Source organism: Camelus dromedarius, chromosome 13 (genome assembly GCF_036321535.1).
Source record: "Camelus dromedarius isolate mCamDro1 chromosome 13, mCamDro1.pat, whole genome shotgun sequence".
NCBI lineage: Eukaryota > Metazoa > Chordata > Mammalia > Artiodactyla > Camelidae > Camelus > Camelus dromedarius.
The window spans coordinates 43,539,940-43,567,575 of NC_087448.1; the positions used below are offsets into that span (position 1 = coordinate 43,539,940).

The window sequence follows — 27,636 nt, forward strand, 5'->3', positions numbered from 1 at the left end:
TTTCCCAGCAGAAGCAATTTCTCACATTACAAAGTCCTTCAAAAATGCCATAAGGAATCGTCAGGACTCCTTTCACTCCTCCTATTTGTTTTATCTTTGATGTGTAAACATATGTCTGTTAAGCACGTCTTCTCAATTTTAAAGATTTTTGTGCATTTTTAATGATTATCATTACAGAAAGTGTTATGTTTAAATATGATGTAAAATGGTGAAAAATAAGTTTTGAAAAACCACTATATGTACTTAAAACATACTCTAGAGTTCCTGCATTATGTAAAGAATACTATATATATTTAACATAAAGAATCTGTTGCATTTCTTTACACTAACAACAAAATATCAGGAAGGGAAAGTTAAAAAAAAAATCAAAAAATAAATAAAATACTTAGAAATAAACCTGACCAAGGAGGTAAAAAACTTATTATACTCAGAGAACTATAAAATACTGATTAAGGAAACTGAAGATAATTCAAAGAAATGTAAAGATATCTCATGCTGTTGGATTGGAAGAATTAATATTGTTAGAATGACCATACTACCTGAAGCAATCCACAGATTTAATGTGGTCCCTATCAAACTACCCAGGACATTTTTCACAGAACTAGAACATATAATCCTAAAACTTATATGGAACCACAAAAATCTCAGAATTGCCATAGCAATCCTGAGGAAAAGGAACAAAGCTGGAGGCATAGCCCTCCCAGATTTCAGACAATACTACAAAGCTACAATAATCAAAACAGCATGGTGTTGGCACAAAAACAGATATATGGATCAACTGAACAGAACAGAGAGCCCAGAAATAAACCCACACACCTACAGTCAATTAATCTTTGACAACAGAGGCAAAAATATACAATGGAAAAAAGACAGACTCTTTAACAAGTGGTGTTGGGAAAACTGGAAAGCCACATGTATACCAATAAAGTTAGAACACACCCTCATACCACACACAAAAATAACTCAAAATGAATTAAAGACTTAAATATAAGACATGAAAAGAAGAGAACATAGGCAAAATATTCTCTGACATAAACTGTACCCATGTTTTCTTAGGTCAATCTCCCAAAGCAAGAGAAATAAAAGCAAAAATAAACAAATGGAGCCCAAACAAACTTATAAGCTTTTGCACAGAAAAGGAAACCATAAACAATGAAAAGACAACCTACAGACTGGGAAAAAATATCTGCAAATAATGCTACCAACAAGGGCTTACTTCCCAAAATACAGAAACAGTCCATACAGCTCAATAACAAAAGAACAGACAACCCAATCAAAAAATGGACAGAAGACTTAAACAAACATTTCTCCAAAGAAGACTTATAAATGGCCAACAGGCAAATGAAAAGATGTTCAACATCGCTAATTATTAGAGAAATGCAAATCAAAACTACAAGGAGGTATCACCTCACACCAGTCAGAATGGCCATCATTAAAAGATCTACAAATAACAAATGCCGGAGAGGGTGTGGAGAAAAGGGAATCCCCCTACATTGTTGGTGGGAATGTAAACAGGTGCAGCCACTATGGAAAACAGCATGGAGGTTCCTCAAAAAATTAAAAATAGAGTTGCATATGATCCAGCAATCCCATGACTAGGCATATATCTGGAGAAAACTATAATTCAAAAAGATACATGCACCAGCGTTCACAGCAGCACTATTTACAATAGCCAAGATATAGAAACAACCTAAATGTTCATCAACAGATGAACGGATAAAGAAGATGGGGTATATGTACACAATGGAATACTATTCAGCCACAAAAAATGAACTAATGTCATTTACAGCAACATGGATGAACACAGAGGTTATCATACTAAGTAAAGTAAGTCAGAAAGAGAAAGACAAATAACATATGATGTCACTTACACATGAAATCTAAAATATGACACAAATGAACGTATTTGCAAGACAGAAACAGACTCACAGACATAGAAAACTAACTTACAGTTACCAAAGGGGAAAGGAGGTAAGGAAGAGATAAATTAGTAGTTTGGAATTAGCAGAACCATAATATATATATATATATATATATATATATATATATATATATATATATATATATATATATATATATAAAATAGATAAACAACAAAGTCCTTTGGTATAGCACAGGGAACTATATTCAATATCCTGTAATAAACCATAATGGAAAAGAATGTGAACACTATGTATTTTATGTAAGTTACACAAAAAACACTAAGACTAAAGACAACAATAATATTCAGTTTATTAATCAAAGAACAATTTAAACTGTATATGAATGTCACATTTCTTTATAAGCTGTATGTAAGATGTTAACCTACTTTCAAAAAACAGCAAATGCAGGGGATTCCGGTCAAGATGGAGTGGTAGGACTACAAGCTCGCCTCTCCTCACAACTACAACAAAACCACAACTGAATGCTGAACAACCATCAAAAAAAGACTGGAACCTAGCAAAAAAGACCTTCTGCAACTGGAAACATAAAGAGCAGTAGGATGGTAGGAGGGACGTGCTCATGATATATTTGGGCCCCATATCCCCCAGGTGGGCAACCCACAAGCTGAAGATTTGTTAAGTCACAGAGGCCCTCCCACAAAAGTGAGAGCTCTAAGCCCCGTGTCAGGCTTCCCAGCTTGGGTCCTGGCATTGGGAGGAGGAGGAGCCCCCAGGACATCTGGTTTTGAAGGCCAGCAGGGCTTGGCTCTGGGAGCCTCATGGGACTGGGGAAAACAGAGACTCCATTTGCTTGAGAAGTGTACACAGAAGCTCACGTGCACCAGGTCCAAGGGCAGAGGCAGTGATTTCATAGGAAACTGGGCCAGACCTGCCTGCTGGATTTGGAGGTTCTCCTGGGGATGTGGGGGATGGCTGAGGCTCACCCAGGGGACGTAAAAGCTGGTGGTGGACATTCTGGGAGTGTTCATCTACATGAGCTTTCCTTGACTGGATCATTAGCACCAAGACCTAACCCCACCCAACAGCCTGTAGAGAAGCTTCAGACCAAACAACATACAGGGTGGGACACAGCCCCACCCATCATCAGACTTCCTAAGCCACAAAGGCCTCCAAATACACAGCCCTACCCACCAGAGGTCCAGGACCAAGCTTCACCCAGCAGTGGGCAGGCACCGGCTCCTCCTGCCAGGAAACCTGCATAAGCCTCTAATCCAGCCTTATCCACCAGGGGAGATAAAAGAAATAAGGAAACAATAATCCTAAAGTCTGTGGAAGGAATCAACAAACACATAGAAAGATAGACAATATGAGATGGCAAAGGAATATCTCCCAGGCCAAGGCACAAGATGAAATTCCAGAAGAAGAAATAAGTGATTAGGAGACAGGTAATTTATCTGAGGAAGATTTTAAAGTAATGATGGCCAAGATATTCAGAGAACTCAAGAGAAATATAGATGCACAGAATGAAGTTTTTAGAAAAGACTTGGAAAATATAAAGAATACCCAAACAGAGATGAAGAATAAAATCACTGAAATGAACAATACACTAAAAGGAACAAAGAAGAGACTAAATGAGACAGAAGAACGGATCAGTGAGCTAGGAGACAGATTAGTGGAAATCACTACTTCAGAACAAAAAAAAGAAAAAAGAATAAAAAGGAACGATAGTTTAAGAGAACTCTGGGACAACATAAAGCGCTCTAATATTCGCATTATAGGGGTCCCAGAAAGAGAATAAAGAGAGAAAGGACCTGAGAAAATTTTTGGAGAGATAGTAACTGAAAACTTCCCCAACTTGGGAAAGGAAACAGTCACCCAAGTCCTGGAAGCACAGAGAGTACCACACAGAATCAACCCAAAGAGGAACACGCCAAGACACATAGTAATCAAATTGACAACAATTAAGGATAAGGAGAAAATATTACAATTAGCAAGAGAAAAGCAACGAATAACATACAGGGAACTCCCATAAGGTTATCAGCTGATTTTTCAGCAGAAACTCTACAGGCCAGAGGGAGTGGCACGATATATTTAATGCGATGCAAGGGGGAAAATTACAGCCAAGAATACTCTATCCAGCAAGGCTGTCATTCAGACTTGATGGAGAGATCAAAAGCTTCACAGATAAACAAAAGCTAAAAGATTTCAGCACCACCAAACCAGCTTTATTTACAACAAATGTTAAAGGACCTTCTCTAGTCATCAAACCGTAAGAAAAAGAGAACAAAAAGAAGAAAGAGCAAAAAAAAAAAAAAAAAAAAAAAAAAAAGAGAGAGAGACCTACAAAAGATTCCTTTGGTGTTCAGAGTCTTTTGTGGTTACTTATAAATTTTGTAATTGTTTGTGCTAGTTCTGTGAGGAATGTCACAAGTATTTTGATGGGGGTTGCATTGGATCTGTGGATTTCTTTGGGTAGTGTGGCCATTTTGATGGTGTTGATTCTTCCAATCCAAGAGCACAAGAAATCTTTCCATTTCTTTTTGTCATTTTGGTTCTCAGAATATAGGTAACCTCCTTGGTTAAGTTTATTTCTAGGTATTTTGTTGTTTTTGATGTAATGGAAATGTCTCTGCCAGTTACAAAATTCTGGTTTTCGAAGCGGAAAAAAAAAGTGAATGAAGGGCTGCAAATAGCAAAATAGCCTTCTTTTTATGGGTGAGTTGTATTCCATTATATACATATATATCATCTCCACTATCTATTCAACTATTGATGTGCACTTAGGATGCTTCCGTATCTTGGCAATTATAAATAAAGTTGCTGTTAATAGCAGGGTGTATGTATCTTTTTTCAGTTAATTCTTATTTTGTGGTTGGCTTTATTCCTTTGATAACTATGTAAGTTTAAAAAGCAAAAGCTCTAAACATTCTTAGAAACAATAAAACAGTACATATATGTGAATTTAAAAATATATATGCAGTAAAAAAAAAAATCTATCAAGCCATGAAAGACATAGAAGAAACTTAAAATACATATTACTAAATGAAAGAAGCCAGTCTAAAAAGGCTACAAACTGTATGATTCCAACCAAATAACATTCTGGAAAAGGCACAGCTACAGAAACAATAAAAAGATAGTGTTTTTCAAGGGTTTGAGGAGAGGGAGGGCGGGAGGAATGAATAGATGGAGCACAGGGGATTTTTAGGGCAATGAAATTATTCTGTATGATACTATAGTGGTGGCTACATGTCATTATGCATTTGTCAAAGCCCATAGAATGCACAACATCAAGAGTGAACCCTAATGTAAATTATGGACTTTGGTTGATAACGTGCCCATGCTGTTTCACCAACTGTACCAATATGCCACACCGATGAGGGATGTTGAGGGTAGGGGAGTATATATGTGTGGGTGGGGAGGGCTATGTGCAAACTCTGTATTTTCTGATCAAGTCTGTTGTGAACCTGAAACTGCTCTAAAAGAATAAAGTCTATTTAAAACAAAACAAAACAACAACAACAAAAAAACAGAAAATGCATAAAATTATCCAGGGGTCCTTTCCTTGGTTTTAATTTAGACATAAGAAAAATACTATTCAAACAGCAATAAACAATTTCAGTTTATGCTATGACCTCCTTAAAAATCTAACATAAGCTGCCACTAATACCACCTCCCAATATATATTATATAATTAATAACACATTACAGGATTTTTACTTCCAATCTTGATGAATGTACAAAACTCAGACTTAATCTCCCTCTACAACTAGGAACCTGGACAACATGTAAGAAACAACTGTTTTAAGACATAGGATAAACAGTAGTGCAGGACTGTAATCCCTAAGAGAAAGTTCTGGTACAGAACTCTCCAAAACCTGTCTTTATAGGACTTTGAGGTTTGAGTTTTTCTTTTCTTCACCTGTTTGTAACCAAATTGCTACAACTATAACACCTACACATGCTTTAAATACTGTCCCTCCCTCACTATTTATTTTGTAAGAATGTTTAGGACCCCATTACTCCCAAAATTTACTCTATAGTTTATGATTTCTCTGGGTACATTTGGTTTCTACATGTAGCATCTGCCAGATGCTCAAGTAATATGAACTCTCCAAGATTTTTACATCGCTATGATTACCAAAATCAAAAAACTATAAAACCAAAGAGAACTATAATCATATTAAGATGTTTTAAACTCTTTTTCATGTAAATTTTTATTGCCCCCTAACAAGAAATACTAGTGTGGTTTTCAAGAAAAAAAGTTCAAAGATATATAATAAAACATTACAAGGACAATACTACCACTGTGTGTCTGTGTGTGTGCACCCACACGCACATGCACTGGAGGTAAGAAGTTCCTAGGGACGTTTGACTGACTTCATAATTAATGAGGCAGTATTGGCTGGGTTGGGAAAGTTATGTAATAATGTGTTGGTCTGACTTAAGAATGTCTCACCACACTTTCAAAAATTTCTAATGATAATAAAAATATAATATGTCAACCTGTGAAAGGAAAAGATCAAATGAAATGGGAGGGATTTCTCTAAGAAATTCAAAGTTTATAAACTTGGCTATTTATGTAAAACTATCAAAACACTTCTGAATTATTGCCTGTGTAATATTTTCAATCAAACAATGCAATTATGGAATATTATCTTATACTGCATAATACAGCAGCCCAAAATGTAGCACATTAGTATCGTAAGGAATGAGTACTAAGGAATAAAAAATGTGCCTAAGTTTCCTTACCTATTTACAAGAAAAATACCTTATATCTTAAAATACCAAAACCTTGAAATTTTGCTAGGTCCTTTGGCTCACTTTAGACAACAGACAAGATCTGAGAGTGGCACAAGAACATATGTGCTTGTAGTTCATTCATTTCATAATTATTTGTTATGATGTTTATTACATGTAAGACTCAGGGCCACCACTCTGGAGATAACAGGATGGCTCAGATCCATCACATATTAGCTGTCTAATAATAAATATATGTTTAATAGTTCTTAAAGCCTATTTTCTGATCCATATGGACATAATAACACTCTCTTACAACACTGATACACAGATGCAAAAGCCTAGCACAAGACCGACACACTGTTCAACAATATTTGTAGAACTGAATAAAGATGACACAAACAGGAATTCTGACCTCAAAAAGCTTACAATCTATTAAAGGAGATAATAAATATAATTTTAGTGCTAGGTAAAAAGTAATATTTCTTAATATGAATAAAGTGTTCTAATAATTCAATAAAGGGGCAGTTATTTCACCCTGGGAAAAAGCATGCATTTGATTTGAGTCTAAAAAGCATGGGGACAATATGGCCATGCAGGGATTAGAAGAGAGAAAATAAAATGAATGGCTTAAGAGTGCAAAAGTATTTTTTTCTTTTTCAACAGTACAACTGAGGAAAGCATAGAGAATCAAAAACAGAGTAAGTAGCTCCATATGGCTAGAACAAAATCTATGTGAAAAAATTAAGAAAGTTAAAAAGGTAAACTGGAACTAGGGCTAGATTATAAACAACCTTGAATCCCAGATTAAGGTATTTGAAATAAAAGCAGGGTGTAGCATAGTCTGAGTTATGCTGAAGATAATCTGGCAGAAGTACAATAAAATAAATTAGAAGGTGGAGAAAGGGTATGCGGTGAAACCAGTTATAAGGTTACTGCAAATAGTCCAGGCAAGAGACAAAAAGACCTACAAACTATAGTAACAGCAATGGAACCAGAGAGCAAGGGACTAATAAGAGATCTGACTGCAGCGGATCAAAAGAGCTGGTGGTGAGAAGCAAAGTAGAAGAACAATTTCTACATAACCCAGATGACAAGGAGGATGAAGATACTATTAACACAAATGGTGAAAACATCAACTAACAAGACTATGAAGACAAATGCAACAAGAACCCTTTTGTTATAGTGAAATTCTAATTTGCTTTCATGTGTATCTGTGTGTGTATGTAGATGAGACAAATATATACACATTATTCATATATATGCATGGAAACTTGTTTTCTGCAGAAAGAATTATATACAGATATATTACATATAACTGGTATCTTGGCAGTTTTGAAAAATTGTCACTGAAGAATGACTTTTAAACTATGTAATAAAATGTAACAAATATTGAAAAATGACATGTTTTAGAACAATATGCTTAAATAAAGGTAGATAGTTTCCGTAAAGATCACTGTATTCCATTCTATTCAACTCTGGCCTTTATAGGACTAATTTTACTATTCATTATAGGAAGATCTCCTTAAAATAGAGAATACATAAAAAAAGAGTAGTGTTTTAAAAGTTCAAACCATCCTTCTTAGTTTACACTTACTCTCTGTAATTCCCATTTCTCAATAAGGTGTTCCACTTCACCGCCAAGAACTGTGGTATTAGAATCATTCAAGAGCAGGAATCCATTTTTTATGTCCACAACACCTGAAAGCTTCACTTTAGTTCCAGGTGGTGTATTTAGGCTAAAGCAAAAGCAAAAAAAAAAAAAAAAGAATTAAAATAGGCTGAAGGTCCTCCCCCTAACAGGAATTCAGTCTCTTACTATGACCCAGTAAAATTCTTCAAAATGCACTAACATGAAACCTATTTTTCAGGTGACTGGCTATACAGTATAAATAGGTATCAGAGAGGAAGTCAGAAGACCAAGTACAAGACTGTCATTTTCTACCTTAATTTTTTCCCACATGTAAAAAAATGTAGACAATAGAAGTCACACCTCACAAATTTGTGGTAAAGATAATTAGAATAAAAGATATGAAAGTACTTTCTCAATTACGCCATGCTGTATAAAAATGAGATTTGCCTTTTTTCCCCTCTGAACTTTGTGCATTTCAAAGGTATATCTATGTTACAAAATTAAATACAGAAAAGGTATCAAACCAGTAACAATCCTAGACAGTTAACATCTATATGAACTACCATCACCCACACAAAATAAGGCTCTTTTTTTGTTAACGATCCAGCTGAAGATCAAATGAGAGTTAGTTTTTCACTCTAAAGCATACTAACTTCAAAAGGATTTCTCCATAATAGGTTAATATTATCAGCTTTGGGGCAAATATTATTACACCATGATCCCTTCTACGAAAAACAGAGAAAAGATGTTTATCCTCCTGCCAATCTTTTGGTAAAGGAAACAACGGAAGAAATTCATTTCATCACACAGTTTATTCTAAAATAAAAGCACATATATGGAGTCCCATCCCACCTCTTCACACTTGCAGCAAGTGGTAAGATACTCCAAATAAAAATAAAGACAGTCCTTAAACACTTATTAAACACTCAGACACTTAAACACTTAGGATAAATTAGAAAATAATGCTGAAAGGCTTCACATTGTCACACTGTCACATTTTTAAAAGCTCATGAAATTCACTGTGTGCTAATAAGTGCAACAACAAATCAATGAAAGCATTGGTATGTGTATCTCCTGTCTATTTGGAAGAAAGATGGTTGATAAAATAGTTACTAACAAGAAGAAATAGAATATGTTTTTAAGGCTTCAAGGACCCCATCAGAGTAAGACATCATCTGTTAAAATTATTCTGAAGACCCCCAAGCTTAATCATTCTTAGTCATCACATGTATCTTACAGAACAAACAGTCATGGACAGCCTTGCCTAACCTAACTCTAAAGTAGAGCTGTGTGTGGTGATGAATGTAGTAGTAAACTTAGCATAGTATCTATCAAACTTCAAGATCGGCAACAACTAAATATAGTTACGCTAAGTAAAGTTTTTCCCAATTTCAGGCAATCAGCAGATTCAGATTTTTTTTGTAACTCTATAATCATCATTTAGGGATTAAAAAAAAAAAAGCTCCAAGGATACCAGGCTGCTATATATACTCTTTATCTCTTAAGAAGTTATTAATGAATTATATCATTTATATAAGATCTATGTGTATTCTTTAAAACCATTAGAAATTATCCAATAATTTCTAATATATTGGTAAAATTGGAAAATGTAACGATAATGTACAAACACCAATTAGCAGTCTAAGAAACTTACATAAGACCTTAAAAAATAGGAAACAAATTAGAGGCATTTAAATTGTGATAATATAACTTTGAAATTAAAAATAATCTGAAAGCAGATGAGCTACTTTTTACGCAAAATGACTGTACCTTTTCCAAACTCTCTCTCTAATAGGTTAAGAGGAAAAAGATGTCTAATTATTTGAAGTTGGACATACAATTTCATTAGGATAATTGATAAAGAGTTCCATTCATCAAATTATAGTTCTATTCCCACAAAAGAATAAATAGGTGCTAAAATTTTAATATAATTTTTATGATATCATCTTCAGGGCCATAACTCTTACTCAGAGAGCATATTTTGATTTAATTACTATTTTTATTGGCACCCTAAAGTACCTACATTCTCTCTCTTCATTGAAATTAAAAAAAAAAAAAGAACAAAAACAAAAATACAGTGAGAAATAGGGCAGGAGGTAGGATAGATGGGTTGAAAGAAGCACCCCAGAGAAATGCAGTGCCAACTGGAGAAAATACATTCTATACCAGTTCCTGGTTTATCCTCTCTAGTGAGTTCTTCTACCTGCCTTCTAAGATAACCACTAACCAAACTTATTCGGAAAATAGTCTCCCAAATTGTTCACAAGTGACAACAGTTTTGTAAGCTGTTGTTTTTACAGCACCAAAAGTAGACATATTACTTCAATGATGAGTGAATGAGAAAGTGGCAATAATTTTTTTCAACAACTGTCAAAGTGTAACAAATTCACACACAAAAAAAACGGTGGACAGCATAAGGGGCCCTCATCTCGGGGTTGATCTTGTGTCTTCATTTACCTCAGAAGAATATACAGCAGTAAAATGAGAGAATGAGCCATTATATGGCAAGTCTTCCTTCTGAGTCATCTGTGAACTCCCTTGGAGGGGGTCTGACTGAATTTGCCAAATGAGGAAAGGCTGTGTTTCTCCACAAAAGTAGGAATCCTTCTACTCTTCAAAAAGAAGACAACAGAATCACTAAGTCAATATACCCCTCTTTGTATGAAAGTCAACCTTTTAGAAGAACATATATTTTATCTTCTAAGGAAGGAGCCTCCCTCACCAGAGGCAGACACTAGTTGAAGGAAAGAAAAAAGAAGAGAAATCATTGAACATGGCACACAAGGCCTCAGCCTACCACACTTCTTCCCATATACTACCATCCCAAATCACTTAAGCTCCTCCAAGTAGAACTTTTCACCCATCTGTTGTCAGGGCACCAGTCTTTGCATGTGCTATTTTCCCTCTCATCTCTCTCCAACACCTACTCATATTTTAAGTCACAATACTGAATTCCCTAGGTAGAGGCAATTTTCTGAACTCTGATTCATTTCTGTTGATTTTTTTCTATTATAATCTGTATGCTGTGTGCCTACCTCATTGCCATATAAGCTAGTTGGGTGCAAAATCTAAATTCTTTTTACCTTTGTCCCTCCAGCACCAGAGGCTGGAACACAGTGGATGCTAAATGCTTGCTCAGAAGAGAAGTGTAGTCTAAGTGCTTACGTTACATGAAAAAGCTCAAAGGACACTGAGCAGCAAACATAAGCATATAAAATGACTAAGAAAAAAAGGGGGGTGGTTGCAAATGTCCAAACTGATCTAATGGGGATGCTGAGAATAAAGGAGGCAGTTTCCCTTCCTTCTCACTGCTTTTCTCCATTGCAACAGGCATGACTCTAAAAGCTCTTGTAAAAATAGCCAAAAGAAACATTTAGAAAAATTTTCCTTATGAAATTCTTCTTCCTCTTAGAAAGTCTGGTGGCACACAAACCTCTCTAGCTTTGATCATTTCCCTCAAGAAAACTCATTTGCCTATAAACTTTCTAGATCACTAAACAGTGTGATAGACACAACTAACTGTCAAGGAAGAAACTGTAATATATTTAAAGAAATTCTGTTTGTGCTGGCAACTTTTTAACAACCTAAAATTTACGGATAAAATTGAAAAGATTACTTTTCAGTAAGAACACCTTAAATTTGTTTTTATTACTAACATTGAAAAAAGAAGTAACTAACTCCATTTTAAAATTATTTTTCTAATACAGATAAAATACAAATACAAACTCTTTAATTTCTCCTGAAAAACTGTAACATGCACTTAAGAGTTCATCCTTCTTTACAAAGTTCTTAAAAAAATATCCATTATGAATAGTACCTTTAAACACTCTGTAACAAATACACAAAATAAAGTGCCAATTACCTTATTTTTGACATGTGACTAAATTCTATTGCTGTGCAAGTTATATGACCATCAGTCATCTGCAAACGCAGCATTCTTGGTGCAGCCTGAGATTCTTCATTATCCTTTGGTGCAGCAACATTGCGAATTTTCTGAATTTGCAAAACACATGGACCTTCAAGCTGTCAAAACACAAAGAATTAAATATCACTTTCTAGCCACAGTTTTGTTTTCACTTATAGTTTCTATTTTCCTTAATGGTTATGCTTTATGATTTATAATGATAACTTCAATTAAGTTCAAATTTTAAATTGTTATATACATCAGTGTGGGTTTTTTTTTTGTAAAGATAAAACTTCAAAAGGGTCTCTTGAAGACTTTAATACATAATTTTGAATTCATTTTCAGAAAGTAACATGAAAAGAAAACTTTAGGGAAAAAGTCATTTTTCTAGATTAAAGGTATATATATTAAAAGATATTTTTAGTCTTAAGTGCTCCAAATTGTTCACTTACATCCCCCTTTTCTACCCATGTACATTAAGGGACATTCTGGAATTAAAGAATTTGGTCATTTTTTAAGGGACATCAACTTTACAGCAACAATTGAAAGGAATGCTTTCTGTTCAAAAACTTCAAGTTTAAAGTATACCCTCTTCTGGAATAAAAAGTACACTCCAAAATTTAAACTATGTAAAATCCAAGAAGTGTGAGCTTTATTTGACTTATTTTCACATTTCCTTTTTAAGTAAGTTTAAATCTAATGCTATATTGTATGCCTGGGCAGTAAGTAGACGAATGTTCTCTCTAGCCATATTTCAATCAAAGGCAAAAATAAAATTGATGGACTAACTAGCTATTAAGTTAAAAGTTTTTGTATAATAAAATGTTTATGGCATAACTAGGGAATGAGCAAAATCTGCTTACCTGTTTGAAAAATAAATTTTAACATAAAGTGACACTTTTTACATTATAAAATATTATACCTTTAAGTAGTATCATACTTACAAAGAAGAAAAGCTACTTTTTTGTTATAAATAGCCTTTTAAGTAAAACCTTTCTGTGTACATTAGTTAATTTATATTTTCAGCAAACAGAAATGTGAAATGATTTCCAAGTCGACGAATTTCTATTATCAGTATTTTGCCCACAAGGATAATTTTGTTATAAATTTAGGCCTAGAGAATATAATTAGAGAAAAGAGACTAAAATTTCATCCAATTTTTAGTTATAAAAAAAATTCCAAGTTGAAAGAAGTCCAAAATCTTTAACAAATAGAAAGAAGCTGCTAATCTAGGATGAACTTTTACTTTTACTTTTGCTAATGTCATTAAAATTAAGATATTTAAATTAAACCACAGGCATGTTATGGTTATTACAGTGTTCATTATTCTCTTTATTTTACTACTTCTAATAGTTTTAGCCTAGACATTGACAAATATTTAGCCTATGCTGCCCAATACATTCCACAAACTACATGTAATCATTTAAATTTACATTTAGATTAATTAAATTGAGTGAAAATTAAAAATTCAATTCTTCAGTCACAGTAGTCACACTGTGAGTGTTCTCTATCTGCACAACACAGATACAGACTGTCTCCATCACTGCACAAAGTTCTACTAGACAATGAATGATGATCTAGACCTGGCCTGTGTTCCAAAATGAGACTCATGCACAGCAGGGAACACACACTCACTGAAGTGTGGGAAGGAAATAATTGTTTCTATTTAATTCTCAGTAAGAAAGAAATTAGACATTCCTAGTATTTCATAATAGAGCGACAAGGGTACCCTCACTCAGTCCGTAAAACATACAAGTCACGAGGCATCTTTACGGAATTTGGGGAGTTCTACACCTTGAGCGTGTTGACATGGCAGCTTCACTGGTCTGTTTGCTTTCGATGTGTTGTGACAAACTGACTTTCATCTGTGTGCAGTTAAATGAATATACAGACTATACTACCTAGTTTTAACCATTAATGCTCACAAAACGGACAGTTGACTTTAAAAGATTCTGCCAAAGAAACACAGATTGAAGTTAATGCCAAGAACGCAATCAGAGGGTAGGAACAGGGCCATTTTTGCTAACCTCCTACATCTGGTTGACCATGAGAACAAAAAGCTGAGGAATGCTAGGGAGGAACACCTGCTCCCAACTCTTGACGTTTCGCAGCAGGCAGCATCTTTACTTATTTAATTACTCCAACTCCTGGCCTCTCCATCCCTTTTAGTGGATTAAATAATGGTCCCTCCAAAAGATATGTCCACCTGGAACCTGTAAACATAACCCTATTTGGGGAAAGAGACTTGGTATACCTAGTTAAGGTCAGCTACGTAAAGATAAGATGATCCTGGATTAGGACAAATGCAATGATGAGTGTCTTAGAAGAGAAGGGGAAATAAACACAAAGACACTGGGTAAAAAGGCCAGGGAAAGATGGAGGCAGAAACTGGAGTTCCACATCTACAAGCCAAGGAACATCAAAGACTGCCCATAGCTCCTGGGAGCTATGAGAGGGGCATGAAACAGACTCTCCTTCAGAGACGTCAAAGGGAACCAATCCTGCTGACACATGATTTTAGACTTCTGGCCCACAGAACTGTGAAAGAATAAATTTCTTTTGTTTTATGCCACCAAGTTTGTGGTAATTTGTTACAGAAGCCTCAGGAAACTAACACACCCATTTATGAAATGACTCACCTGACTGGGAAGAATATACTGCATATTTTGGGCTCATCCTCACCCTTGTTTTTCTTGGGATCTACATAGGGACCCTGAAGGAGGAGGTACCTACTCAGCCTCCTCACTGAACAGGCACTGCCATAAGTGAGTGTACAAGTCTGCTGGGTTTGTGGTTCAATTACTGTATTCACTAGGCTCTCCCACCAACACATCTTCCAAATTAATTTTTATCAATAATAAGGTTGATATTTTGGCCCACATCTGCCACATTTTTACTTCTCAGCTGATTCCAAACCGAAGTAGAAAAGGAGGTACTACTTCTTAGAGCCTCCTTAGAAACTCCCAAATTATACACAGTCTTTAGTCAATTCTCAATTTGACTCAGCAGGCCTTAAGACTAGTTCCACAATACAGTAAGCAAAATAGCAGACATAATGATTTTTTTATTATTCAGTTTATTATACTCTGTAGTCAAAAATAGGGAATTACTAGATCCAAATAAACACAACAGAATAAAATGCTAAGATTCTAAGATTCTAAATCCTAACTTTAACCCTGAATCTAAAATCATCTAAAAGCATGCACAAAATTGGATGAATATTAACTTCAAATTCTTTGTTCAACTCGTGTCAAGGGCAACCCTAAAGTAAAAAAAAGATACCAATTTTAAACGAAAATAATTAAAAAATAAAGATTAATCTTTGCCCCAGATTTCTTTAATGTCTGATTTTTTCTTTTACAGGAGCAAGTAAAAGAAATTACCATAAAAAATTTAAATCCGCTCCTGGGCATATATGCAGAAGGAACCCTATTTCAAAATAACACCTGCACCCCAATGTTCATAGCAGCACTATTTACAATAGCCAAGACATGGAAACAGCCTAAATGTCCATCAACAGATGACTGGATAAAGAAGAGGTGGTATATTTATACAATGGAATACTATTCAGCCATAAAAACCGACAACATAACACCATTTGCAGCAACATGGATGCTCCTGGAGAATGTCATTCTAAGTGAAGTAAGCCACAAAGAGAAAGAAAAATACCATATGAGATCGCTCATATGTGGAATCTAAAAACAAACAAACAAACAAAGCATAAATACAAAACAGAAGTAGACTCATAGACATAAAATACAAACTTGTGGTTCCCAAGGGGACAGGGAGTGGGAAGGGATAGACTGGGATTTCAAAATTGTAGAATAGATAAACAAGATTACACTGTATAGCACAGTGAAATATATACAAGATCTTATGGTAGCTCACAGAGAAAAAAATGTGACAATGAATATATATATGTTCATGTATAACTGAAAAATTGTGCTATACACTAGAATTTGACACATCATTGTAAAATGATTATAAATCAATAAGAAATGTTAAAAAAAAAAAAAAGAAGAAGAAAGATCTCTAATTCTAACACACAGTATCAAGTATCTGCCAGAAATATTCTCTGAGGCCAAAATAAAAATTTATCCAGGCTTCATTCCTTCCTCTCCTTAGGTAGATGGACAACTCTGTCACCTGAACTAACTAGTCATACCAACCAATGTGGAATATCAGATTTAAATGACAGTATAACTTTGTTAATTTATCGATCATATTAAATAACATTCTTGTTTAAAATCAGACTCGCCAAAGCTTGGATGACATAGAACCACTCATCTATCACATCCAGGTGATCACACCTAGGTAAACAGTTTAAAATTGACAATTTTTGAGGAATCAAGAATCTGTCTATACTTTAAGACATTCTATGATACTATGAAAAATCTGCTGGTCATTTCTTTTTATAATCTTATCAATTTCCTTGAGAAATAAATTTCTCAATATATACCTACCAACATAAGCATCACATTTTCCATCAATCCTAGAAACAGGGCCGTATACGCAGAAAGAAACTATTCACACCCTACCTTACGATCCAAGCAACTGGGTAATGATTCTAGTAAGTTGCCTTGGAATAAGAAATAGTGGTTCTGCCCGTAACTGCTTTGAAAGCCTGAAGTGTAAGTTTTTATGATGCCCTCTTTCTTCCCTACTTCTTTGCTCTGTCAAAAGAACTCAATATAATTTTAACAAAATTTGATATTAATAACGTAGGAGTGAAGCAGGAAGAGATTAAAAAAAAAAAGTATCTTTTGTCACACCCTGTACCATCCTAAAGATGGTATCAGATTCAAAAAAACTGGAGCAAAAGGGAACTGTTTACATAATGTTAGAAATTTCATAACTTTCCCCATGTCACCTATGTAGGTATCTATGGTAAGCCTCAATTTGGAGGACATTTTCCTCCAGAGATCTGTTGGCTTCGGACAGTAACAACACTGCAACTCAGAGACAGCTTAGTGGAAAAGTAGTTAAATTTACTTCAGCCAGAATCTTAACTCACTGCAAGTCGGCAGTACCCCATTAGCTCCATATATCCCTTCTATCAGCTTTCCCGATTCAGGTGCCCAGGATTCCCATGCAGGAATATCAAGAAATATAAAACCACAAGAAAATATCATGACATTCACAAGGAAAAAAGCCACAAAGCCTGAAAATCATTTTTAAAATTTTTTTAATTTAAGGTTCTAAGGTGTTGAGAATTTGGAATTATCAAACACAGACTATAAATAAGCCTAATCTAAAGAATTTATATAAGAACCCATTAATTAGGGAATAAATACTCTTCTTAAGCAAATATGCAACAGTGATAAATATATATCAACCCATAATGCAAGCCTCTACAAAATTTCAAATACAGCTATCTTTCAGTCCAAATTCTCTGATCACAATATAACTGAATTAGAAATCTATAACAAAAAGAAAAAAAGGGTAATGTTCTATAATTAAAACAGGTAAAAAAGAAATCTTAATATAAACAGAAAAATATTTAGGACTGAATGATAATGAAAATACCGTGTATAAAACCTTTGGGATATGGTTAAAGCAGTGGCAGGAGAAAAACCGCCTCAAGATGCTTATAGTAGAAAAGAAAGGAAAATAAATGAGGCGAACTAACAAGTTGGGCAAAGAACAACAGAATGACTTCAAATAAGGTTAGAAGAGAATAAAGATAAATTAACAAAACAGCAAACTAAAAATACAATAAAGAGAGTTAACAAAGTCTAGCATTGGTTCTTAGCAAAGACTAATGAAACTGATACTGAGCAAGACTGACCAGGAAGCAGAGAGTAAAGATGCAAATAAACAATTCAACGAGTAATAATAATAATAATAAACATACTTTCAGAAGCAATGAAAAACAATAAAAGAGACCTATGAATACCAATCTAAATGTCCATCAACTGGAGAATGGAAAGAAAAAGGAGTAAACCTACACAATGGAATGCTACTCAGCAATGTACAGTAACAAACTACTGACACATGCTACGTGATGAATTCACCTCAAAAACCTTACACTAAGTGAAAGAAGCCGGATACATACACAACAAAGTATATACTGTACGATTCTATTCATGTAAAGTGTCGACAAAACTCTTATTTATAGAGAAAACATAAAATACACAGATATATTATTAAGAATGGTAAGTACAAGGTAGCAAATTTAAGATCAACATACAATTATCAGTTACTTTTCTATGTACCCATAACAGAAAAAAAGTGTTTTTAAAAACACCATTTACAACAACAAAAATAGAAAGTTCCAGGTATAAAGCTTGCAAAAGATACACAACCTATATACTATCAATAAATTACAAAACTTTATGGAAAAACTAAATAAATGAAGAGATACATCCAAGGGTGTGCTGGAGCCAGCTCAGACCAGTTCACAAGTGCCTGTTACCAGCATTTCTCCCAACTCCAGTTCGGTGATTTCACAGTACAGCTTAAAATCAGCCACTGCAGGAATTGTTATACTATGAGCAGTGGCAAATACTATAATATGAGGGCTTTTCTCACTCTCTTCAGAGAGGCAGCTTACCAGTATTTCACTAGTAATTAGGTATCGTAAAGATTCAATTGTCTTTAAGCTGAGAGGCAGATTCAAAGCAATTTCAATCAAACTGACTTGACCTATTTTAAGAAATTTGATCATTTGATTCTAAAATTCATATTGGGGAGGGGGCTGGTCAGGGACAGAACAGCCTGAGGAAAAAATAACATATTTTACAACCAAAAGATTAGAAAAATTTTATTTTACCAAGTGCCACAAAAGACATGGATCAACGGGATTTCCTATCTGCTCCTGAAGGTAATACAAACTGGAACAACCACTTTGGAAGATAATTTGGCATTATCTTGTAAAGTTGAACATTGGCCTACTCTAGTACACAGTAATTCAATTCCTGGTTACGTTCCCTAGACAAACTCTTACACACATGCATCAAGAAAAACGCACGGGTTTGCTCCAAGAAACAGTAGTAGTGCATCTACTACTTAAAGAAAAAAGAAGAAAGAGAAACACACCTGCATGTCCATCAACAAGAGAATGAATAAGTAAATTATGGTAAGAAAGTAATAAATAAAAAATGTTTATACAGCTTAATATTACACAAAAGAAAAAATAAATGAATATTAGGTATATGCAACATGAGCTAGCACACTGAATGATAAAAGCAAGTTACAGCAGGCAATGTTACCATTTTTTAAAGCTTAAAAACAAAACATATTGTATAGAAATAATTACCTACGTAACTAAAATATTTCTTTTAAAAGTCAAGGAAAGCTAAACTCAAAATTCACAGCAATCATTTCTTGGTGTCTGGAGGAGGAAGAGCTAGGGCAGGTAGGTAGGTACAATGGTATTGTAAGGTTCCAGTTCTCACGTCAGGCTGGGCCTTCACAGTGCTCACTTCATTATTAAGCTTCAAAAGATATATGTTTGTATATATCAAAATATTACATTAAAATTGCTTTCAAATAACTTAGATAATATTTTAAAATTAAAACACTGGATAATCTACAGAAGTGCCAAAAGAATTAGAGAACTAGCTTTGTAGTCTTCACAGCAAGAAAAAGTGAAAATCAAACCACAGAACTGGTTTGATGGCAACAGTGTGTTGATAAAATAGTTTGGGAATAGGAAGGTGAGAAAAGAAGCCCTAATTTGTAGCACTGCCAATTTCCATGATTGATTTCAACTACTGAACTCTAAATAGGGAAGAGATGCTGACTATCACCGGTCATGATCCAGCACTTGACAAGCATCTAGCCCTAGACCTTGTACCACCGATCTCACTAGCCCTGGACTCTTTCCCCGGACTGCTGTAGCGATTACCCTGGAAACTCAACCTTGCTGTCGCTTCTACTATTACCAGAGAGGATTCGCCACAGTTTCCACTTTTCTGTGTAACTAACGCATCTCCTTGTGCAGCTATACCTGACTAGCAGAGCTGAGGTACATGTGCACAGCACAGCTGCAAAGGAGGCGAAAGAAAAAGTACCTGGCATTTTCTTCACCACCACCCAGATGGGAAGATAGACAATTCCCTCAAACACAGGAAGACAATTCAGGTTCCAGGAATCATAAATGCTAACTACATTTATTTTCCATGTACCATTATCAGTCAAGAAGATTTTGTCAAGCTCTATTTTCTATAGTTTGTACAATAAAATATCTTTTTTTGGTAGTTTTATTTTCCAAATAGAAACAGCACTAAATATGGTGTGTGTGTGAATGCGTGTTATGTATGCATGGACATAGATACATAATCTTTATACACATTCCACATACACCCTCCCACCCTAGGATTTTATACATGCCCCCAAAGGGCATCTGCCTGTCCCTTACTGAGAACCACAACTCTAAAAACTAACAGTCTAGCAAGAAAAGCAACCTCTCCACCTCACCCTACCAAGCTCCCCAAGCTGAGATGGCTGCCCCTTCCTTGTATGTACTTCCAATATAGTATTTGTGGTACTATACTGACACTGTTGGATTCTTGATCTCTCATTAGGCTACACGCTCCAAGAAGGCAGGGGCTGTCCTGTTGATGTCTGCATCCTCTGCACTTAGCACAAATAAACACTCAAAAACTGTTTGATAAAGAAATTTCCTTGTGTTTTTACTATAATTTATTTAGCAATTCTAGATACACCAGAAAATGTGGCAGGATTTTTACTTAAGGTATTTAAATTGCCTCTAGAACGAAAAAGTATATTCGGATCATTTATGTGTCTTAAATGAGAAAATTGAGAGCAGAGGGTAAAGTACTTTGACAGAGGTTTCTCAGCCAGTTAGGGGCAGAATTAGAATTCAAACTCTGATCTGCCTCACACCAAAATCTGTTTTCTTTTTACTACACACTCTAAAACTGTGATAAAATGTGTTACATACTAAAAACAGATGTAAGTATAAAGGGCAATGGGAATTAATTCTGTTCAGAAAAGATCAAGCTAATTAGAAGAGAAGTGGCATTCAAGCTGGAATTTGAACAATAAATGACAGTTTGCCTGGCAGCTGAGGGAAGGATATTCCATTCACATGACAATTACTAAGATGCCGTGGCAACAAAAGACTGATTTTAGAAAAACTACAGTTCCCTTAACTCTAAAGTAAACTAGAGGGTTGTAATAATTTCTATTTTTCAGTGCTGCTCTGAAGAAAACATATAAATTATTTAACATGGGACCTGGCACAAAGTAGGTTCTCCATAAAGAGAAAGAGGAAGTGAAGACGTGTTTACTGAAAACCAGGGTTCTCCTAAGTTAGGAACTTGTACCAATAAAGGAAGGTCAAGAGGGAAGCAGTCAAAAGCATCAGGAATATTTTTAAGAAATAGTTTTGAGAAGGAGTTCCTAATCCTGATCTCAAATTTTTCAAGTGATATTCATACACATCAAGAGAGTTTAAATGGAAAAATAAATAAATAAATGATAAAAGAAAAACTTTCTGAATCAGAAATATGGTGGTATTATACTAGAAGAAGATCTAAACATTTCTACCCCTTAGAAAATTAAAAAACAGGGTATTATAAATGCCTGGTAATTGACAAACAGATAACATAATCTTGAATACGTTTTCCCAAACTTGAGATTCCCTGTAAAAAGCATCAATGTTTACATCAAAGTAACAGCACAGCACATAATTCAATCAGGCCAATGAATTACAAGGAAAACATTGTGGGACTCCAGTCAAAATCAACACTTCTTCCAGTGTGTCATTTGCCTATTTCCATACATCTATCCTTCACCTCTCTAGCTTTTTGTTCTGTGAGAGAATTTTTTTAAAAAGTGAAGTTTGTTTTCCAAGTATCAGAAGAGTATCCGTCTAACATATACTGTCACACATATACTGTTATGTGCAGTTTGTTTTTAAACTCCACAGAAGTCCTATTAATAATTACCAATAAGCACTTATAAATAAAGCATGGTAAGATCAGCGTCTCAGTAATCCATTTTTCTAAAATTAAAAGTGCATGTTTAATTTTAATAATTCACTAAAAGGAACACAGATAAATCGTATTACTTAGCATAGAATAGGTTAACATATATGAAACACGATACAATTTATTTAAATTAAAACTTAAAACTTTTTAAAATCACTTTTCTTTTTAAAAATATCCAAGTTCTATACTGAGGGTGACAGGGCATTCACTTTGAATTTTAAAGCAATGAAGCCATCTTGTGGTTGATGTCAGTATTGCTAAGGCTTTGAGAAGTCACTTCTATTTGGAAAACTTAGGTCTTTAATCAGTGTTTTACATTTAAAAAGGCATATACAACCTTTTAGTCCTACAACTTAGATGGAAAAGTAAACACAGATCTGAAAAGTCTCCTGTTACAGCTCCACATTAATGCATAAAATTCTTATATAGCTGGACTGATAACAGGGCATTTTTACATTAATCTATATTTTACAATTAACTTCTACACCTTGTTTCAGAGGCAAAAGCTATGAAAATAACTACAGCAAAATATTAAACTTGGATAAGAATGTGAAAAATATTAAACAGTTATAGGAAGTATAGTTTTATTCTCTTTTTGTCAAGACTTTTTTCCATGATTTTTAGCTCATAAGCCACCATGTTCCAGGACCTTGTAAAATCTAGAAATACAAAGTCCGCCCTAAAAAACTCAGAAGTTGCAGCATATGGCTACCCCAGCACATATTGCTAACAATCTTTATGGCCTGAAAATCAAACATAAACTGCCTACGGGGAATTCCAGCTTAGGCTTAGATAAGCCTGGAGAAAATTGTCATCTTCCCACTCTCACCAATTTCAAATTTGTCTGCAACCTTTGCATCAGGGTTACGGGCAACCTTATGGAGAAAATATGGGAAATGCAAAATAATGTTAAGAGAATGGGAGGAAAGAGAAAAGAATGTGAACAAAACTGTTATATTAATTAATAATAAAGTTACTTGTATTTGTTGCCATTCTATTTCGAGCCTGGCCCCTAAAGAATAAGCTTCCAATGGAGTTAAAAGACACGGGACCAGGGCCCTTTTAAAGGGACCACACAAGACTAATGGAAGTAGCTCCCTGAAAGCCTGCTCTCTTCTCTTGCTGCTTAAGTATTTGCCTCTTAAATACTGGCACAAATGCTCTCCAAATGTCACTTTTTCCTTTGGCTTTCTTCCTCTGAGGAGTAGCAATATCACAGGCAGGCTTGGAACTTAGTGTAAATAGTCAGAGCAGGACTTTGGCCTACTTTGATTCTCTTATACTAATAAAGTTCTGCCTTAGGGTTTGGGGCCAAAACCCAGTCAGTTATAAAGTATCCATTTGCCTTCCTTCATTTACTGAATTCCCTTGGAGATCCTTCAGTAGCAAAATACCCAACTGACATAGTAAATATTCATGCATTCTTAGATCTCCAGGACAAAAACACCACCCTAGATGGCTCATAATCCTCAATACCTGACATACACATTGCACTACATTCAGTATGTCACATATATAATTTAATTTAAATCTGGCAAGATTAAACAACTTGCCAGAAGTCACAAAAACTTATAACAAGCGGGAGAATCAGGATTTAAATCCAGCCCAATAATTCTAAAATCTGAATGTGTGCAATATGCTACCAGCCCTCGTGTTCCAGTCTCCAAGGCCACACCACATCTGAAGCACATCAAAACCACTCCTCTTCTTCCTGGGACAGCTAGTCCAGCTCACATTTTACATACTCTGTCTAAATTAGTTTTTGGAAAATTCATGTCTAGTATGATCTATCTGGAAGATCACTAGGTAAAATCCAGTTATTTCATTCATTCGTTTTTGACTATAAAAAGAAAATAAGAAAATAATATTTTATACTAAAATCTAGCATGTTCAAGGAACAGGCAGATTACTTACTCAAATCAAAGCAGATTACCCTGCTTATCTTATACACAGATTAAAATAAATTTAATTTTTTAAATTTAAAATTTATTTTAAACAAGAACTATAAGATACATAATTTAGAAACTGGAGCATGTCTTTATAATGATTCCATTACCATTAACATGCTGAAGTGCGGCGTAATGAAGTACTCCAATAAAGACACAAATAAAGTAACTTTTATTGTATTAGTCTTATTTTACAAAGCAGCTTAGGTAATTCTTGTCAAAAATACATTCCTTAAACATTTACTTTGGCCTAAAAGTAGTTATATTTTTATCTAACGTATGAAGTTTTAACTAAAAGCAAATAAAATGAGTAATTTTTGTGGGTTGGCTTCTAAAATTTCTATTACAGTTATTTTCAAAAATATTAAGAGAATTATATTTGGTGTCAGAAGCAGGTAATGAATTTATGCTGTACACCAGAAATTGACACAACATTGTAAACTGACTATATACTTCAATAAAAAAGAATACAAATTAAGAAAAAAAAAAGCAGCAGGTAATGAAAGGAAAAATATAATCAAAGGGGAAAAGCAGAAAGGGAAGATCCAATTTAATTTCTATTTCATGTGAAAAGGGCTTATTTTGCATCTTCTCACTTTGTGTATAAACTAAAGCTACATCAACATTAAGAATATTGTAAAGGATAAAATTTGGCACAGAAAATTCTATATTCAAATATTTTAAGTTATATTTTATTGTTGTTAGCTACATTCAAAGGAAATTCTAAAGAGACAACTTAAAAAACTTTTTGAAGCAAAAAATGCTGAGAAGGTAGAGGAAGCAGAGAAAAGTCTCATCAGTAGCCTTCCCCATGAGCGTATAGCAGAGGTGGGTTCTGAGAATCCCTAAAGACATGTAGAGAAAAAAATGGAAAATCAATAATCCAGAACATGCTCTAGTGAGCTACACCTGCGCCCCACACCCTCCACCCAGAAAGCTACTTTTCTTATATAATCTAGTGTAAGAACGGGCAGGCACTGTTTTGATGGTAGTTACTTCTGTAAAGAACTGTTATATTCATCAGACCTGTCCAAGACTGCTGCCTAATTTGGAGTTCTATCATCTAGAAGTTTTCTAAGTATGTTTCCTAACCAGCAGAATCAACATCCCACAGAAACTTGTTTGTAAGATAAATTCTCCGGGTCTACCCCAGTTCAATGGAGTCAGAAACATGGGAGTAGGGGAGGTGGGAGGCTGCCAGTCAGTGTTCTAGCCAAGCCTCTGGGGGATTCTGATGTATGCTGAAGCCTGAGAACCACTACCACAACCAGAAACAGAAATGTAAGAAACTGAAGAGGGCTCTGAGAAGAACAATGAAGATGAATGGAACGCTTGAGACAAAAAACAGAGGAACCAAGATAGATGGCTTTGGCAAAAAGAAACCTGTGTCAGTGACATTTACAAGGTTTCAAGCATATGAAGAATTATTCACAAGGGAAGGTAACCAGATGCTCTCCATTTCTCTGAAGGAAGATAAAGAAAACGTTATGGACTTCAGTTGCAGCACAAGAAATTTAAGTTAAAATACAATTCAAGTTTGCTGACACACAGTGTTGTTAAACACTAAACTGAGTTGCTTAAGAGTTTGTAGAACTCTCTCCTCTAAGTATCTGCTTCAAAAACTAGAGGAGATTATAAACTTTTTTTATTTCCAGATAAATGATTACCATCTATTGCATTAGTGGACCAACATTTAGAAAACATGAAAAATATGTTGTTACATTATAGACCTCTTAAAATTATATAAAATTTAACATATCTGAGGTACAGTAACTGTCTTAAATATGAGTGCTAAAATAAGAATACTTATTCAAAAATGAAACATTCATATTGAAAGTATTTCTTTAAATTATAATAATGCACATTATAAGCTGACTATACTTCAATAAAAAATATATTAAAAAAATAAATAAATTATAGTAACAGTGTTCCTTAATAGTTCAAAACGTGAAGCACATATAAAATTCTTGGTTGACAAAATTTACATGTATTTTCAAATAAAAAGAAGAAATAGAATATAAATGAATAAGAGGTAAAAGACTAACTAGTTGATATCTAAAAATTATATCCATGTATTTTAAAAAAATCACTGAAAAAAATCCATAACGTGAATATATACGTGTGTTAATGCAAAATGACAGCAATGACCAAATACGTGGCTTTGCCAAATTGCTCCTAACATTCTGTCACAATCTTATACTTTTCTATTAATAACTTCATTAAATAAATATGGTAACAGGTAACTAAAGTAAAAAGGTACAAAAAAGTCCATGTCCTGAGCTCTGATAATATCTGTTAAGTCTCACTTGTAAAGTAAGCGTGTCATAGACATATTTCCTGAACCAAAGTTTTTTTAAATGTTGAAAAGTCACCAAAAGATTTGTTTTAATTATTTTCCATGTGTATAGGAAGTCAATATGATAACTCTGTGACTTGTTCACCTGCAAAATATTTTGAAGTTATAGTCTTGACAAAAAATAATTCCAGTAATTTAGATGTTCATATTTATTGTACTCAGCATAATTTAGGAAGTTAACATTTTTCTTTACCTTTTCTACCTTTCCACCATTGATGTCACTGGGGAGGAATTTCTTGCCAATTGTTCTCAAGTCTGTCTAAAATAAAAATATTATTATTAAAACAAAATTATAGAAAAAAGTGAATGTAAATCTAATCTCATTCACAAATAAAAGATAAAACTATTTAAGGTCTGTGGAACAAAATTTAAATAAATCTTTCAACTGATTATGAGATATATATATATAAAATCAATCTTTTGAAATTAACAGAATCCCATACATATGCTGTTTAAAGTATGCCAGTAAACTGAACAGTAATATATAAGGCCTTATTTACACCTGGTCATATTTCTTTAGGTAACTTTTTAACTTATTAAGTCTTCCTTATTAAAATTAAAATTTGATTTTATGTAAACTACAGTATTACTAAAAAATTAATGCCACAATCCAAAACCAAATGACTACTTTGAACACACAGAGTATATTTTTGACAACAAAATCCTACATAATCTTGATAGCAGAGACATGAAAACACATTACAGGCTGTGACATCTATAACATAACAAAGCTGCATAATACACAAATATCCCAGAGAACAGCACCACTACAACAGCAAGAAGTCACAGTAAGAGTGTCCTGTAGTAAAAACTTACTTCATTTGCTTATTAAACAAACTACAGGAATAGAAGGTGAACAAATGATTAACTGCATGAAAACGCAGAAGTACACATTACTCGGGAAACCAAAGGAAAATAAAGACTAAGATAAACATTTCCGACATAAAAACAAAACTTCAGCTACACAGTCTACATAAAAAAGAATGTTTAAGGGTTTTGTCCTCTTTAAGAGGAAGTAAAAACTGAAGGAATGGTAAGAAACCTGTTCAGAGGAAAACTAATCCTCATGAAAAAGACCTAATTATTTAAGCTAAGAAATTATCTTAACTCTTGAGATAGTGAGATCAGATTAATAACTGTATTTGTTATTCCTTAAATACAGTAAACAAATTCTTCACTGCCTGAAGCGCAAAAGAAAACAATGCATTTAATCACAAA

At 34.2% G+C, this 27,636-nt stretch overlaps 1 protein-coding gene across 2 annotated transcripts in view; it reads right to left on the bottom strand.

The window, feature by feature from the left end:
* Positions 1-27,636, bottom strand: part of TDRD3 (tudor domain containing 3) — a 150,679-nt gene that overhangs the window by 72,613 nt on the left and 50,430 nt on the right. For both annotated transcript variants that reach the window (XM_064493109.1, XM_064493108.1), the window contains exons 3-5: positions 26,612-26,677; positions 12,116-12,276; positions 8,218-8,359 (exon numbers count right to left, since the gene is read on the bottom strand). In XM_064493109.1, the coding sequence (XP_064349179.1) occupies positions 8,218-8,359; positions 12,116-12,276; positions 26,612-26,677 (369 nt within the window). The remainder of the gene's footprint in view (positions 1-8,217; positions 8,360-12,115; positions 12,277-26,611; positions 26,678-27,636) is intronic.